General features: G+C 48.6%; 1 protein-coding gene across 14 annotated transcripts in view; it reads right to left on the minus strand.

Annotated features, from left to right (window-relative positions):
- NCK2 (NCK adaptor protein 2) overlaps positions 1-18,639 on the minus strand; it is a 135,734-nt gene that overhangs the window by 11,037 nt on the left and 106,058 nt on the right. For all 14 annotated transcript variants that reach the window (XM_070573358.1, XM_070573356.1, XM_070573350.1 and 11 more), the window contains one exon: positions 7,056-7,777. In XM_070573358.1, coding sequence (XP_070429459.1) covers positions 7,056-7,777 — 722 coding nt within the window. The remainder of the gene's footprint in view (positions 1-7,055; positions 7,778-18,639) is intronic.

The following is an 18,639-nucleotide window of genomic DNA, read 5'->3' on the forward strand; positions in this document are numbered from 1 at the left end:
GACCCCTGGCAGGGATTACGTGGTCCTCTGTTTAAGGAGAGAAGTGATGAGCTCGCGTTCCAGGCTCTTGCCTGCATACAGGAAAGAAATGTGAGCCAAGCCGGAGCTGAACTGAAACCCTCCTCCACCGGCCCAGGTTCCTCAAGTTCTCACTCTCAATCCTGAAGGCTAGAGATGGCCACCGTGCTGCCCCTTCACCAGGGGAAACCACATCCACAGCAGGGAGCACCCTGAGGATCGCAGTGACCTGCTGGGACCCGCGCTCTGTACCTGCCTGCGTGCGCCTGTGCCTGCACCTGCACGTGGTTAAGAACAAAACAAAAGGTATGGTTCACGGAAACCCTAACTGTCTCCCATCGTCTCACAGCTAATTCAGTGGAGTGGTCAGATCACTGGGGGCTAAGCCCACTCTGACCTCTCCTGCAAACCAAAGGGGGAGCTCATGCAAAAGACAAACACGTTCCCATCATTTCTACAGTCACAGCTAAAAAGAAATAGAGTAAAAGCACAGATTGACACTGGTGCTACCTGTGTTGGCCACACAAACCTTTCTAATACATTAAGTGCTAAAAATTTTTTGACCCAGTTTTAAAAAAATTTCCATTACAGCTTTAAGTATTTGGGAGGAAAAAACATTTCTGACAGGTACTAGCGATTTTACATGAGAGCAATATAAATATTTAGATCAAGAGAGCTAATGATCTAAGGGATTTTTAGAAAATATTTCGGAATACTGCTATGGATGAATTATTTACCTTGACACATTTTTCCTTTTTAATTTGGAAGAGTTGTTCTTCAGTTGTCAGTGACTACTGGATGACCACTGCTGCCCCATTATGCTTGGGGAGGCCTGAAGAGAGGGTGTCTGGACCCCCTTGTGCGGGCCACCGCGTCTGATCCAAGCTAACTGGCACATTAGCATGACCCCGGGAGACAACGAGCATGGAGAGACCCGGGAATCGCTGGCACTCTGCTGTGGCTGGCTGCCGACTCCCATACGGAATCTACGGGCACATTCCGGATAATTAATCCATCGGTTAATGTGTAGAGTATTTCTGGGAGTCCTCCCGAGGTGCTAGGGACTTGATGGCCAACAAGATGAAACAATAGGCACTCTCAGTGCTGATATGGCCTTTGACAGGGAAACGCAGCCACACTCAGGGGTGGTTACACCCTAGCAGAAGGCCACTGTGTGACCTGGGAGCACAGGGAGCATGCGGCCCAGGCCTGCGGGTCGGGGAAGGCTTCCCAGAAGCAAAGAGAGCCAGAATGAGACTTGAAAGATGTGTGTACATTAGACTGGAGGTGGTGGGGTGGAGCAGGGAAGGGGAGTTGTATTCTAGAGTTTTCCAGACGTGTGTGAAGGTCTGGAGGAAGACAGGGAGGAGTCCAAGAACCTGACAGAAGTGCAGTATGGCGGGAACACAGGTGCAAGGAGGGAGAGGGTGGTGGGACCCTGGCACCTGGAGAGATGCAAGGCCAAACAGCAGAGAAGCTCCTGAGCTGCCACCAACGATGTCAGTGGGACGGCCAGCCACCTGCTACCTCACCACCATCGTCCAGTGACCGAGCCCGCTCAGCTCACCTGCACTCGCCACCCTCACATGTCACAAGTTAAGCAAGTTTGAGGTAACAGACTGCTCTGTTCTTTGTACATTATCTCCTGCCAAAGAAACCAAAAAATGGATTTAGTACTATTTACTTTCTTTTACATACAGAAATCAAACTGCATCCAAAGCCCTACATAATGATGTTTTTTGAAGCTGAGATGCCAAGATTCTCAAGTGCCTTCTGTATTCTCCCAAGGGCAGTGATTCTTGGCCTGTCGGTTACCTGCAATTTTACCGACGCTGTGCTGACTTGGGAGCTCCAGGCAGGGCACTCACTTAGCAAACCAGTACCGGTCCCGCCTTCACCTGAGGCCAAGGGCAGTTTAGAGGCCCTCATTGGGGCCTGAAATAAATTAGGAACGACACTGGGCAGGTTTGCCACTGATTACATTTTCAGAATTAGCTTTAAATAACACTCTTCTTCACAGATTCCCAGTAAATGGTGTGGGTTTTTTTGTCTGTTCGTTTCAAAGGCAAATATTGAAGCGTCAGCCAGGGCCAGTGAGGCTGGGGTCTCCGAGGCTCTGACCCATCTGAGAAGCAGGTGAACAAATCAGGTGATGAGTGAATATGTAGAAAAGTGCCCATACTAAATGATCCTTTAGGCCCTTCTGGTTTTAAGAATTAAATACGTTTAAAGTTAGAAATATTATAAAAATCTAGGCTTAAAACTTTCATTAGGTACTGGGCAAAAAGCCTGATAATTAGAAATAACATTATTTTGCAATTGGAAAGATGCAGACAGGCGTTGCTCACAGTAACCCATGTTCGCTCTTAACATTAATCCATTTATAAGGGAACATCTGGAGGTCATGGTGCTGAACCACGGACTCAGGCAGCTCGTAAGCCGGTGGGAGCAGGAGGGAGCTCAGGCCACAGCTCCTGGCCTCCTGAGTGCCTAGGGAGCAGCTCGCACTCTGCTCTGACAACCGAGCCCTTCCAATCTCTACCAGAAACACGGAGCAAACACAGCAAGTTTGTCACCAAACTCTAAAGAGCTAAAAATAAACAGACCAGCACTTTAGGAGATGAATCCCACTCAACAAAAGCTAACAGTTCTACATAAAGTTAAACTTCAGGACAGTTATAATTTTCCCCTTTAAGTATGTTTATAATTCTTGGAAATGCAGTATTAAGCAGACACAGAGTTTAAATAAGTGCAGTAAACACACAGAAAACCTTTAAGATTGCATAACAGAGACCAGGGGTTTTCAGATTGTGGTCCCTAGATCAGCAGCATCAGCATCACCAAGGAATGTGCTAGAAATGCAAATTCACGGGCCCCGACCTGCTGAATCAGGAACTTTGTGGAGGGACCTGCAATGTCTACTTTCCAAGCCCTCAAGGAGACTCTGACACACACTACAGCTTGAGCATCAGTGATCTGGAGAGACGCAGTGATGACACTGCCTGAAAACGGAGTTGTGGTTAACAATTATGATTTCTATAAGAACTCTAATTTGAAAACTACAGCAAAGAACTATGCTGATTATTTTATTCTGTTCCTCCCTGGCCAAACATTAATAGATTTAAAAAAAATGAGCAAGGAAAGAAACACACATAGACTATTAGTGTGGCCAACATGTGCATTCAACTATCTTCATCAAGTATTTTCTTTTAGAAACAAATATCTTGTACAACAAGAAATTAGTATCCAAGTCCTACTGTGGGGCATCCTAAATATGAGGAAACAGGTGATCTCTTTGGGATCTTTAAAGTCTTACAGAGGAAAGTGGCTTCCTAACCCACAGGCTGATGCTTTACAGGCTGCATCCTAGGTATAACCTGCCACTTCCTGAATAACCTTTTCAAGGACGTGGGAGGCAGCAATGGAAAACACAACATAGTGCCAACTTACACAGTTTACCGGAAATCTAGTTACTGGTCACTCTTAACTGTAAGCACAGAGTCTTAACCATGTAAGTGTGATAGACATACAAGAATTTATTATGAACACATAGAGGGCAGGTAGAAATTTTTAATTTTCTAGATTTAATGAGCTATGGATTAACAACAGGTGGAGGTATGATAATTAAATCTGGAGAATAAGGAACAATATTGTTTCATCTTTAGCTGCTAAGGATAAACGACAAATTACAGACGAAAGAGGAGAGTAAGGGAGGAAGAGAGAGAAGACGAAAGAAAGAACCAACAGGAGGTACCGAGACTCGGAACAGGAGAGACAGCCAAAACAGGGTCATTTGGTTCATTGACTCATTGATAAAACATTAAGTCTGTCAGACTCCTCTGAAACACCCAGCACTCGCTGACACTGGATACTGCAGGACGTGGCAATGTTTTTCTGAAATATGCACATCTCCCCCCAAAAAGCACAGATTTCTAGGACTCAGAGGCAGGTATATTTTTACTTTTCAAAACAGAAAAATACTAAAAATTTTTAAATGCAAAATATCGTCAAGCAAGAGTCTAGCTTATTTATAATGGAATCACTCAGGATATTTTTAAAATGATGCCCCTCTTGAAGATGTGCTCTAAACAAGCTGCTGGGCTTATTCAGAAATCAGACGTCCTGTGGTAACCTCAAAGGAAGGCCCTGGGCCCCAGGACCGCAAGCAAGCAAAAGGAAACTAAATGAAGAAGCCTCTGAGTCTGCAGGAAGGCTGGCCCATCAGAAACCTTTCTGCCCGGGCACACTGCGACGCACTGGGTCAGATCGCAAAGCTAAGGACACATGTTGGCCTAGTGGTGGCTTTGAAAGCCAAGCTCTCATCTTAGAAAAGCCAAAAGGAACAGGAAAAGAAAAGACAAAGGAGGAAAGGAACAGAGATGGGGAGACACTGGCAAGAGGCAGAAGCAGTGGCTGGCAGAAAAGGAATAAGTAATGGGTTTGTCCATCCCGACAGCTCCTCAACAGCCGCAGATGACAGCCGATAACAGACCTGGTTATGAGCATGAAAAGCTGCCAACCAGACCTCATTCTGCTGTCAGGGGAAAAGAAGCAACACGCCTTAAATTTCCTTGTAGCATCCCTTTGGCACAAGGCAGGCACATTAATAGCAGAAAACACCACATGTCATGGCATGATTCATCAGGACAAGCAGCCTGGCACACCATCAGGCTACATGGCAGTCTTCAGACGAAGATGGTACCACTGTGGGTGCAGAGCCGATGAAAGTCCCAGAGAACCCCTTCCCACCCCATGCCCCAAGAATCAATGGCCCTGGCATGCTATTAGCATGTCATAGCTTGGTTTTCTAAGTTAAGACAGAATGCAAAAAATCCGGAAAGCCTCCCATAGACATGGTCAAAATGAAATGTAAACAATTAATGTTTCAATTATTTAGAAAAAGCTTATTCTCTAATAACGCTAGACAAACGAGACACTGGAGCTTATTCCAGGTCTGAGATGGAACCCAGATAATGCGAGCATCCCTCCCTACCCCAAAGCATCGGGCCCTCAGATGACAGTGACAACCACCTGTATGTGCTGGTCGCACAGAAAAGCAACAAGTGCTCCATAAGGCCAAAAACCTGGAGGATGCCCTTCTCACCCACCCTCCTTCCAAGGACTTTCCCCCTGTGCCCAGACCCCAGACAGAAAGCACAGTGCACGGGGCGAATGTCGCCACGCTGGAGGGTCGCTTTGCCCCTCTCCCCCTTCTAAGAAGTCTTTTCAAATTCAGAGTTTCTAAATCAAGATTACACTTTTTGACTGAATTACACTCAGCCCCTAAGCACCCTGGACCCATCACTGCATATTGTAATCGGGCTCCCAGGGCTTTGTCTGAGTTTCTGCTCAGAAGAGTTAAAAGCGTTGCTCTACTTAACTCTCTTAAGCCTCAGACAGGATCTAAGGAAGCTATGCACAGAGCTTATGCCATGTGAGAGCAATTTAATGTGATGTCTTGCCAGAAATGATAAACTCTGGTGGCTGGATAAGAGAACCTCAGAGTTCAGATTTCAGATGTAGTTAACGTCCAGGCCGGGCGTGCATGCTCAAGCACATCTAAGGCGGCCGCCAACTCCAGACCTGCTGACACCACGAAGGGGCCCGGTTCCCACCACTGCGACGCTCCTCCTGCCTCAAAGAAGAACAGAACACAGCTGCCTCTCTCTCCGAAGAGGAGAAACAAGCTGTGGCCTTGAATTCCTCTCACGTCAGTCAACAGGAGTCCCAAATGTGCACTTTTTCCAGAGGACAATGATTACAGTATATGGTACAAACTTACTAGAAATGTAGGTTCCATTTAAAAAGTTAAAGGAAACCCTGCTAGAACCAACACAGAGTAATCCCAGTGGACTCGAGCTTCAGAACTCTTGATCCGGGGCAAAGGGCGGGTCTCACCATATGGAAGGCGATTTGCAAAGAGATCTACAAAACTGGTCGAGTATTTCCCTAATAACACACAAAAAGGCCTACCTTTTGTGCTGCTGGCCCAGTTCTTCCAGACAGGCTCAGCCACACACCCGAAACACAAACCCCAAATGTGTCTACTGCTGGAAAGGGGCGTGCTGCACATGAGGGGGCCTCATGCCTCCCATTCAGTTCACACACACAATCTCCTCTCTCTCAAGGATTGTCTTTCTCTTTTCAATTCTGTTCATAAGTGCTTTAAAAGCTTTTCAGAGATGAGCTCAGTGGTGTTGACTGCGGCAGAGATGACCTTAGGATTATACGGCTTAAAAAGAAAAACAAATCAACCAACAAACGGCTATGTCAGAAAGCAGGCGACCCTCTCGCTGAGAACAGCTGACCTGCTTTAGACCCATGGAAGAAACAGTGTCAACCACCAGGGCCTAGGGAGATGATCAACAGACTGGCAGAGAACGATGGTGGGGTCTGTAGAAGAGAAAAGGGTAACCTCAGCAAAGGGGGGCAACAACCTTCACTGCACTCACCTCCCGTTTGCGGGAATACATCTCCAGGAGGATGGGGGCAAGTGTGGACAGCTGAGTCACCACACTCAGAGCCGACTCAAGTACATGACAGGGCAGCAACCTCACACACATTATACAGACAAATCATACCCATCTATCATAACACGAGCCCTGAAGGCTTTTTTTTCTCCCCCTGAGGAAGGCTCACCCTGAGCTAACATCTGTTGCCAATCCTCCTCCTTTTTTGCTTGAGGAAGACTAGCTCTGAGCTAATATCCATGCCAATCTTCCTCCATCTTGTAGGTGGGTGGCCTCCATAGCATGTCTGACCAGTGGTGTAGGTCCCCAGCAGGTGCACGGTTTCTGATCGGAACCTAGGAACCAGGGCCGCACCAAGGCTGGAAGCAGAGTGTGGAACTTAACTGCTAGTCTCGGTGCCAACCCCACCGTGAATGCTCTGTTGCTATTTGAAGTGCATTCATGCAGTCTGAACAGGGAATGGCCTACAAGAGCCACAGTGTGCAGTATATGTGCATATACACACGTTTACGGCTTTCTACTGGAACCTCCCGAGCGCCAGCAGACCGGCGACCCAAGGGCACTTACCGAGGACTCGCTGTCCCTAATGAGGAAGTCACCCTCGACGCCCCGCTCGTTGAGAGCACACTCCGCCTGGTGGCGCGTCACGTTCCCGTAGTACCACTCTCGGCCCGCGAAGCGCCCGGTGCACGCGGGCCCCGTGTAGCTGATCTGCGGGGCGTGCGCGGGGTGCAGGGCTGGCCCATCGCTTAGGACCACCACGTAGTTTTTGGGGACAAGGCCGACCTGCCCCCGGGCGTTTTTGCATTTCCACCACTCCGGGTCGTTTTCGGGCTTCTCGATCACTTCCATGGTCTCTCCCTTCTCGAAGTTGAGCTCCTCCTCCGTGACCGAGCTGAAGGGGTACAGCGTCTGCACCACGTGCAGGACCCGGGCGCCCTGGCCGTTGCTCAAGGAGGCGCCCTTGCGCAGGCTCAGGAAGCTGGGGGACTCGGCGGCCGCCTCGTCCACCTCCTCCAGCACGTAGTTGGAGGGAAACCAGCCGATCTGCCCGTTGTAGCTGCCGCGCCACCAGCCGTCGCTGCACTTCTCCATGACGGTGACGCGAGACCCCTTCACCAGGGACAGCTCGTCCTCCCTCTCGGCCACGTAGGCGAACTTGACGAAGGCGGGGATGTTGAGGTCGTAGATGCGGTCGGCGCCGCCACCGTTGGCCGGGTACTCGGCGTCCGTGCTGGGCGTCGGGGACGCGTCCCGCGCACTCGTCTTCCTCTTGGTCTTGCCGAGGCCTGTGGAGACACAGCAAGGCTCAGTGGGCACCGGGCACGCGGCGGCCCCACCACATCCCTGGGGCGCTGCCGCGACTTCCCTGGGCACAGATCCACCGCGGCGGCAAACCAGTGACCACCAGAAAAGTAAAACGCTGCCGGCTGCGATGTGCCATTGTGAAGCGGCTCAGAGCGGACACTACTAAAATTTTAGATCTCCTCCTTTATTCCCAAAAAACGCCAGAGTACCAGTAGCATAAAAGACAACAAAACAGTGCAAAGTTAGTTTCCTTCTGAAAGAATGACATGTCTTTAGAGAATTCCTGTGCTTTTCAGAGAGAAAAATAAGGCATGAAGGCACACACACGTCCTCCGCACACTGGTGCTGGGCCCGAAGTTGGACTAAAGGAACCGCCTGCCTGGGGCTCCCGGCTCTCCCCCGCTGCCCACCTCCCCACCACTCCCACCACCCTGCCCGCTGCCTGGCAGCAGGGGGCCCCTGGGCAGAAGCCCACACCCCTCTTCTTCCTTCTCCTCTTGCAATGTTTCTTTCCTCTCAAAACAGCAGGCTCATCTCCTGCAACAGGTTGTGATGAGTGAATTAGAAAAAAAATTACCTGATACATTAAATCTAAGACAAAACTTTTCATATTGTGATTCAAAACCCACTAATGGATCAACAAATCTATTTAATGGCTTGTGACCAACCCGTATGCATGTCTTGGAGGGGTTTTTTTCAAGGGAATAAAATAGAAAATCTGAGTGAATCAAACATAGTTAGGATAAATAATGTTGCTTTAGTTACATACATGAGTGCTGAGTTGTAAAGTTAAACTGATTTCTTTCTGTGCATGAGGAAAAAAGTTTGAAAAGCCGTAATGTAAAGTGCTTTAACCTGGTTACTATGGATGGAACTATGGAACCTTCTTGAGAGGTGAGTCTGGGGAGGAAGGCACGGTGGCCCACTGAGCTGGGGTGTGTCACTGGATTGGTGGGGCTGGCCACGCTCCTCAGGCTTTCCTGAGAGGTGGCTGCTTGCCCACCAGCTCTGCACAACCTCCTAACCTGGTCAACGTGGAGATTTTGATGGTGTGGAAACTGTGGACATTTGCAGACTTTCATTTTTTTCCAAAATGACACCAAAGCACTTTTATGAGTAGTTTGTGCCTTTCTCTCCTTCTATTCCTTAAACTGGAGTGAAAACCGATTGGTCCTAAGAAGTACCTTTGCTGCTTCTCCCTTGCCGAGCGGGCGGGGGGTCAAGAGGAATAAAACGCTGCCTCATGATCATTCTCTGCGGTGGAGAGCGCCCTTCTAGAGCAATGCTGCCCCAAAGCAGCGGAGCAAGGAACGCATGTGAGGCGAAGGCATGCTGAGGTGAAGTGGTCATTCACACAGGTTTTCAAGAGAACACACCAATTCTTTAAGCTAACGGTTTCTGCTATTTCTTTTCATACCACAGCATTTTACTCAAGTGCATGGGAAATACAAGAGTAAGCCAGGACGTTAGACCAAATTAAAAATTAAGATTTCTATTAAGACTTAACTTACTGTACATGAAAACATGAACCTCTAAGTCCCAGAAGTAATCCTTTCATGTGATTTCTGACATAGGAGAGTTTATGCAATGAGAGAGTGCTGTGATGGTCCAACAGCTTCATGATCCAGGAGGGAGCCAGTTCAGAAGCAAACTCAAGTCCAGAAGGCTCAGGCACAAAGGTTTCACAAGTCTCATGAAGGAGCCGAGATGCCGAAGCAGCAATAACCAGGCACAGCTCAATTTTTATTAGTAACAGATTTCCAGAATTAACATTTAAAAATAACTTTTTTTATTTTAAAGATTGGCACCTGAGCTAACAACTATTGCCAATCTTTTTCTTTTCTTTCTGCTTTTTCTCCCCAACCTCCTCCAGTACATAGTTGTATATTTTAGTTGTGGGTCCTTCTAGTTGTGGCATGTGGGAGACCGCCTCAGCGTGGCCTGATGAGCAGTGCCAAGTCCGCGCCCGGGATCCGAACCAGCGAAACGCTGGGCCGCCGAAGCAGAGTGTGTGAATTTAACCACTCTGCCACCGGGCCGGCCCCCTAAAAATAACTTTGTAATAGACTTTTTCAAATTTGTGAGTAATGAAACCTATTTGAGAAAAGACCTATGAAAGAGCAGGTTTTAGAATGTTCTTCAGGACCTGAAGATGTCACGATCAACAGAAAAGGCAACGTTAGACCTTAGACCTCACGATACCTTGCTGAAGACACTTCACAACTGATTTATGAATACGCTGCTCTGTCTGCTTTTTTCAAACACAAAGTAATTTAAATCAATGGCTTCAGCCAGTGGGCTCCTGCCAGACACCATCCGAGACTTTGGGGAGAGCAAGATGATAGGATAGGTACACTCCCTGCCCTCAAGGGGCTTGTATTTCTCCATCAATGCAGGACATTCTACACAGCAACCATCCCATGGAAAATTAACCTGCCTTATTCTAATGTGATCTGAACAGTCTCTGAGGCGACTCCGGGCGGGACGGGGTGGGGAAGGCAACACACACCAGAGCGGCTGAGAGCACAGCCTGGGGGATCAGCTTTGTGCTCTTGGTCTTGCTTATTCTCAGGGTTTTAGTTTTCTTACCCATTAAATGTGGACAACAGCACTGTGTCAGCCTGCTTGGGCTGCCATAACAAAGCACCACAGACCAGGGGCCTTAGACAACACACTTTACTTTCTCATAGCTCTAGGGGCTAGAGGTTCAAGATCAGTGTCAGAGGGCTGGTTCCTTCTGGCCTCTCTCCTTGGCTTGCAGACAGCTGCCTTCTCGCTGTGTCTTCACACGGTCTTCCCTGTGTCCTCATCTCCTCTTCTTAAAAGGACACCGGCCACGCTGGATGAGGGCCCACCCTAAAGACCTCATTTTAATTTAATTACCTCATTAAATTAAGTCACACTCTGAGATACTGGGGGGGGTCAGGATGCCAACATGAATTATGAGGGGACACAATTCAGCCCATAACGGGTAACTAAATTATACACGAAAAGCATAGGTAGTGCTCCATGAATGATAACAATTATTACTCTTCTCAACTGAGGTGGGGTTTTGAATTCCTTTTTTCTCAGAACCACATTTTACCAGGAGAGGGCCAAAGTCCTCTTTGCACACTCATGGCCAGGACCCTTCCAGTGCCAGGACCACCAAAACATAAAGCTTGCCTGTCAGGCTTCTGGCACCTGGGACACATTATTCCATGGGAGCAATGTAATACAGAGCTGCTGGTGTAGTGGAATTCAACAGGCAGGTGTCTGGGGACAGGGAGGAACCTGGCTTTACAGACATCTGTTACCTGAACCCTCACAAGAGCCCTGCGACAGAGTGGGCATGCCCTCATTTCTGCAGATGGGGAACTCGAGGCAGAAAGAGGGCAGGGAACTGGCCCACCACACACAGCCAGTGAAGTGGCACGGAGAGACCTGTGCGCCCAATACAAGCCTATTTAATCCCTGGCAACTGAGAAGCACAGTTCCATTAGAGGCTGGTGTGTGGCATGATTTCTACGGAAAACACATCATTTTTCACATGATTTCTAGGGGAAATGCATCCAGGACTCTGAATTGGGGTGTTGAGAATCTGTCCCCTACTGGCTCTCCCAACATTGATGGACCCTTCCTCAGCTTCCACTGAATGAAAATGGCCCCTCTGTCTCCAGGTGGAAGTGGGGCTGAGTTTTAGGGAGCGAAGATTTGGGATAAGAAATGTATGATGAGTAACAGGCCCCAGGAACTCGATAGGCAGGGACAGGCTGGAGAGGGCGCAGGGTGGGTGGGAAACAAGTCAATGGGTCAAAGTCACCTGGGTTTCTGGGAGAGGGGTCTCCATTTCCCCTTCTTTCCCCCTTACCCTGATTCTGCCCAATGGCCAGAGCCAGGGTCGGGTAGGGCAGAGCGCTGGGGGACCCTCAGCCCCTGGCAAGGCGAAATTTCATGTGCCCCCTCCCGACTGAGAGCGCGGGGAGCAAGAGAAGCTGCGGACGACAGGGAGCAGCAGGGCAGCTGGGCATGGCGTATGCGGGGCGGGGACAGGGAGAGAGGGAAGGGAAACTGGCCGACAGTGGAGGGGTCGTTTCCGTGTGAGGACAAAACCCACCATCCGAGAGCTGGGCGGCCTGTAAAACAAGGCCTTACAAAGGAGCAGGCCTGGGGGTCTTAGTGCCTCTCTCCCTCTCCCCCAGCCTGGACTTCACTCCAAGCCATGTGAGCGGCACCATGTGCCAGCTGCGAGCCTCGAAGGGGCGCGGCTCGGGGGCTCGGGGGCTCGGGGAGGGCAGTGTGGCGCATCCAGCGCCCGGTCCAGCAGGAGGGCAGATCCGGCTTCGAGCCCAGCCCGCCAGCTGCACGCGCCCTCGCTCTCGAATTCCAAGGCAAATCTGTTATCTTTCAGGGAAGGAGGAAGCATGGGAATTCCACTGTTTCCCCCCTTGCTCTGTGTCTATTTTTCTACACTGCCTCTGCCTCATTTCTTCTGTCATTAAAGTCATACCACTTACTTCTCCCAATTGTAACAAAAACAACTTGAACTCCAAGGGGTGTTTTTGATTTTAACTAGGATAAAGTGATTTTTTTTTCTCTTATAATTTTACATATTCTCCCATCAGTGGAGACAAATCCTCACACCCATTTGGCAAAGTCTCAGGCCATCTTTACCTACCCTAAGTAAACGGTAACTAACCAAAACTTGGCGGACCAGAAGCCCTCATTAACCAGTGATGCTCCTCACCCCCTCTCCGTGCCACGTTTTGGGAGAACGCTAGCACTGTCCTTTGAAGCTGCTCACCTTGGGCCCGATCCTGATTGCCCTGTGCAGCTGGACACAGCAGCTCCTCAGAGCAGGCCCGCAGCCCCGCCTCCTCCCTCGCCTGCTCCTGCACCCCAGGTGTGGGAGCACACGCTGCGCAGCACCCCACAGCTCACTGAGGTGCCGGGAGCACCAGTGTGTCTCACTGAGATCTGAGCTGAGGTCAAATGACGTGCTTTTCTTTAGTAGTTCTCCAGCTAATCATAAAATAAGACTATATAAATTTATTTGGTGTCTGAACCTTCTGGTTGGAGGTTTTGCTGCAGCATGCTTTGGATAAATCGTATTACGGATGAGAATATCTAGAATGTGAGTGACCATTAGAAAATCTTTCCAATTGCTGGCATGCTGTATTAGGTGTTAAGCCACATTTCTTCACAAAGTAATGACCTTCTCTGCAGCTTGTTCAATAATGTATAAACTGCAACACCTTTGAAAGAAGAAGGAAGAACAAAGAAGGAATGGCATTTGCTGTTAGAATAAGCAAGATGCCGTTTCATGCGCTCAGGAGCAATCAGGATTTTAACTTCTACAGTGAAGATTACGCTCTGAGAACATCTCAGTTTCCTTAAGTCTATGATCATAAAATTGTGGTATTTAAGATCTAGAAGAAATCTTAGCGATCGGCTTGCTCAGTTATGTTCAGGCTGTTGCTGTGAGGAGTGGGCCCTGGGGTCCCTTGACTGTGCTGCCCAGGAGAGCAGGCGGGATAGAAGACCACACCCTCCCACTCCCTTGCACACCCCCCTTCCCCACCCCTAGCAGCTCCAATGCTCTCTTTCTCTACCAGGGGTCCTGGGCAGGAGGCTGCTCGAAAATGTGCTCCACAGACAAGATGATGACAGTTTCAGAGAGGTGGAGCTCTTGCCCGGGTGTCCAGTCATCAGCCAGGCTGGACAGCAAGGATGCAGACCCCTGAGCACAGAGCAGCCTGGGATGGACTGGGTTTGTGGCCAAGGGAGGATGTGAACAAGCTCCTTCACGGAGCCACCTCCATAACTGTCACATTAAAGACCAGCCACAATGCGTGCAATGACTTTTATCTTCATTTAATAATAATAATAATAAATAACACGTGCACCATCAGGAATGGTATTTCTTACTCTCTGAGCAGACAGCCTAATTTTAAGTGGCAAACAGCCGAGTGGAATTTAAAGGTAAGCTATACTTTCAGCTTTTGTGATGATTTCCCGGCATCGAGCTATTGCATCTCTGATCTTGAGCTACATTTTCATTGATGATGATAAGCACATTTTAACTTTCTTGAATAAAATCACATACATTAGAGATTGAGTTCTAATAAAAGCTTGAATATGTCATACATTATTAATGTTAGTGATTTTAAAGTCAAAATCTTTTATATACTCCTTTTAAGATAAAGGGATGTTAGAACAGACGACTTTAAAATATGCTCTAACTGTCACCTTCCAGCTGGAGTTCTGGGGATTTAAGATAAAATGTCAAACAAATTTGGTAGTTCAGAAATATATTCAAGCCAATTCATGCAGACACAGTGCACCCGAGTTTTAGGAGTTCTGTGGCAAAGCCATTTTATTTTTGTAACTAATCAGATCTGTAACATAAATCAGATTTAGCTAGAAAGCTTCCTTGTACTTAAGATGCCATTTATACTAAGAATAGAGGTTATTAATTTGTGGAGATTTCTCTCATTAGGATCTATTATTAAAGTCAACTAAAAATTAGGAAAGGTTTTTATTATTAAGTGCTAAGGAGATCTGACAAGATTTGACTAAGGTGCAAGGTGACAAACATAACTTTTCATATAAGAATTAGGACATATTTAATGTTTGGCTTCTTATAGCTTTTCACGTTATTATATGTGCACTTAATTTCTATCTAGTTTTTTAGATATCCTGGTAGGATTAGCTTCCACTATTCAGAGAATATCCGGTGCCAAAATTTATGATCAAAATATTTCAGTATATAAAGGGAAAAAACTCAGATTTACTAAGCTTAAGATTTTTTGAAAGCTGACCATTTAAGATTAATGCAGTGGTTCTCTGCTGTTGTCTTAATCTGCTCAGCACCCTTTATCCCTTCTCTTACTCAACAAAACTCCGTTCTTGTGGCTCCAGCAGGGCCCATCTCCACCCCAGCCTTTCCTACCTCCGCCGGGCCACAGGGAGGACCCGTGACTCAGATGCGTATGTCAGAGCACCCCAGGACCAGGGCTGCCAGCGTGGGGATCCTGTCTCACTTGTAGGAGGCTACATGAAGAATTAGGAGGCAGAGGCGAGAAGGAATGAGGCTCAGAGAGAGACAGAACCAGACCACAGGAGCTGAGCCCCTGCATCCAAACACACTTCCCCATGATGTGAGCCTGGCAGCTCCTTCTTCATATTTTCCTTTCTTTGCTTTGCCTGCTTTTGAGTTGACTGTGTCACTTGAATTAAGAGCTCTCAAAAAAGTGAAATACCCTTCCCCCATTCAGACTCCTCCTCTCCCATCCCACCGCCTTGAATCTGCCAAACTGTTGATTCCCACTTAGAAAAGTGGTATATTTGGGTAAGTCAATAAGAACATAGTAGTAGTTTGGGAGCATCCATGTTTGGGTGTGGAAGTGAGGGTGGGGTGGTGAAGGGAAGACACCATTACCATGTCCTGATTCCCTGCTGCGCTGGTGCACACGTTTCCTAAGACCAGAGAATCCTGGGTTTAAAATATTTACTGCAAAAGCCACCACGAGAAATCTGTGATGCTGGGCTGCCACAGACATTACGCCTAATGGACCAATGCAACCCAACCTCGTTCTTCCGGGGACTGTCAGATCTGACTCCGAAGGGGCAGAGATGAAGTCACTGTGGCTAGTATCTGAGGGACGGGTTGTCAGAGAAACCCCAAGGGCAGCTCGAGAGAGTGGGACAGGCTCTTCAGCACAAACTGATATCGGCAAAATCTAAGTCAAAGCAGACTCAGGCATGAATGCTCCGACTCAGCTGCTTCAGTTAGCATCATTCCTTGTGTCACACAGAGGCTCAACCACGTTCCTAACTGGACACGATGAGCTCAGGAGAGGAGATGAAGCGTGCGTGGCAGATAAGACAGGCTGCACGGGGTTGTGGGCAAGAGGTGAAGGAGGCCTCGGGCCGTGCTATGGAGAGCAAGGGGGAGAGAGGACGTGGGACAAGGCTGAAGGATTGGGCTGGCGCTGGAGCAAAGACATGTCCAGCCGAGGCTGGCAGAACTGCGTCAGGCAAAGCAAAAAGCTTGTCAACCTAACTCTCTTCCAAGTGTCCTCCTGGGAGAAAATACGCTTTACCTGGTACCGTGGACTCACTAGTAGGAGCTGGAGATGCTTAAAGAAGAAGTACTAAATTCCTAACCACTTCTGAGACAAAGGACCAAATGCAGCCCACGACAGCTTTCTGGGTCTTCCATGCCTCTCTTTGGACACGAGCTTCACTCACAGAAAATCCCCGCCTTTTCGTTGCTGCTGGTGGAGCCATAATAGTTCTACCCACACTCTGTAGGGGCCTGACGACAAGAGGGAGAATGTACTGACACCCAGAGTGTGCTAGAGACAAAGGAGGTTGAGTATAAAGCTGGGCCCGGAACCTTCCTTCCTTTAGTAGTTTAACTTTAGCTTTTAAAAATGAAAACCAATGGGGGCTGGCCCCGTGGCTGAGTGGTTAAGTTCGCGCACTGCGCTGCAGACAGCCCAGTGTTTCGTTGGTTCGTATCCTGGGCGCGGACATGGCACTGCTCATCAAGCCACACTGAGGCAGCGTCCCACATACCACAACTAGAAGGACCCACAACGAAGAATATACAACTATGTACCGGGGGGCTTTGGGGAGAAAAAGGAAAAAAATAAAATCTTAAAAAAAAAAAAAAAAAAGAAAACCAATGTTTTTTCCAAAAGCTTAGTCCCTCTGGATCTCCCTGACCAGATCACGGCTCCGGGGACAACACCATGGGCAGGACTAACTCAGTTGAGGGCCTTCCCCCACAGTAAAACGAGGGCTGATCCCAAAGACCCACTCAGCACTTACATCTGTAAACAGCACTAAATAATGCGATGTCCTTCCCCATGAGAGACTCGGTGTTTCTCCCACACGCCCTCCTCTATTTCAGCCCCTGCCTCATCGTGCTGTCTTATCTCCCTGAGAAAGCTCATGTTCAGTTGTCATGTGGCCTCAGGGCCTGGCACGGGGCAGGCATCCAATAAATGTTTGCTCAGTTAATAAACTCCACCTCCCATCTCACCACCATTAGCTCGTAAGCACTCATCAGTCTTTCCAGACTGATCTCTCCAATGACAGGCACCTGTATCCCCAGGAGTGTTAACAGATTACTTAGGAGCTAGCCGCTGTCATAATCAGCACACCTCCCAAGTACATGCCATGCCAACCCCACCCTACACCTATTTCTCCTTCCCACCCTTCAACAAAACTTCCAGACCTGACTATGTGCTAGGCACTCATACACCGGGAAGTCAGCAACCCAGTGGCCAGGATGGGAAGGCCCTGCTCAAGCTGGCCTGCGTCTGAGATTCCGAGGTACCCTAGTTCCTGACTCACCCTCCTTGCCGCCCTCTCCTAACCTGAAATGAATCCAGATTTATTATTCCTAGGCATGTGCACCTTTGGTGTTGACCCCCTCCCTATAATGAAAAGTTCTATCGTGTGCCATACAAAAATCCCAAGTTTGGGGAGAGAGGTGGCCCAGGACAGGAGGGAGGAAAGAGACCTGTAAGATGGAAGGGAGCTGCCACCCCTGAGGTGAACCCACACTGGCTGGGTGGGGGTTGCCGGTTGAAGGAGGGACAAAGGAACTATTCACCATCCCTGTGCCCAGAAGGTCCCTGATTCAGTGGGCATACGTGCCAGAAGCCAGCTCTGAGGGAGAGGTGTCAGGGGCAAAAGGTCTACCATCACACAGGTCCATGTGCCCAGGGCTCTGAACTGGACCTTCCATTCCTGGGCCATAAGAGAGCCCCTTCATTTGTGAGCAGGCAGGCAAACAAGATGACCCAATATTTAAGCCTGAAAAAAAATAGTTTAGAAGTATAGGGCTTTCTATCAAATGTGAAAGTCAAATGGTAACACAGATGCCAAAGAAAAGAATCTAAAAAAATTATAATTTTTAATTCAAAACACATATTTAGTATCTCTCAACACATATACCCAATCCATTAGCACAAGCATTTTTGAATATGCAAAAGGGTATACGAGACGTGGCAAGGAGGAGATGTGACATTCTGAAGCGCTACTTAAAGTGTCACTCCACCGGCGAAAGTTCGGCATGCGTGCAACCTTCTAAGACCATACCTGCCTAGCAAAACGAAATAGGATAAGTAAATGAAAACCAGTAAAGGGACAGCACATTCACAGGGGCTGTGCTGGTGGCAAGGGTTTGGCAAAGACCCTGAACACCCTGCAGACTGAGCTCCCAGCCAAGCTTCCACGCCCACTAGCTCTGGACCCTGGCAATGTGTGACACCTCTACGCCTCGTCTTCACCAGTAAGATAAGGACAGAAGCGACACTCGTGGGGCCATTACAAGGGTCCAACTGAGGAATGACAGTGCACAGCAAGCACCCAAATGACGGCCTTCATTGTGTTTACTGCTGTTATTACAGCATCTCCTTGTTTTCTTTTCTGGTTGAGGACAACGCAGGATCAAGTGGAGAAAGGAACAGGGAGTGTTTTTTCAACAGAGATGTGCAAATATCTGTTCTTATGTTTTTTCCCTAAAATGTCCCTGGGGGGCAGGCCTCACCTCACCCCTGCTATCTGCGTCAGAAGCGTCTACAACAAGAGGGCCCCTCTGAATGGTCACAGAGAGAATGCTGCATCAATGCAAACTGGGCCTTCACGTAGGGAGCGAAAAAGGAGCCCCACTGTCCCAGCAAAGATGGACAGAAAGCCCCATGGGGTCACACGCTGCTTTGGAGAAGGCAGACACCGGTCATGAAGACGGTGGGCCCATGGAGGTCTGGGCTTCATTCTACACGCCCCCCAGTACAGGGCAGCGGGCTCAGTTGGAGAGGAGGCCCCTCGGCCGGCCTGACCACAG

The sequence above is a fragment of the Equus przewalskii genome, chromosome 14 (assembly GCF_037783145.1).
Source record: "Equus przewalskii isolate Varuska chromosome 14, EquPr2, whole genome shotgun sequence".
Lineage (NCBI taxonomy): Eukaryota > Metazoa > Chordata > Mammalia > Perissodactyla > Equidae > Equus > Equus przewalskii.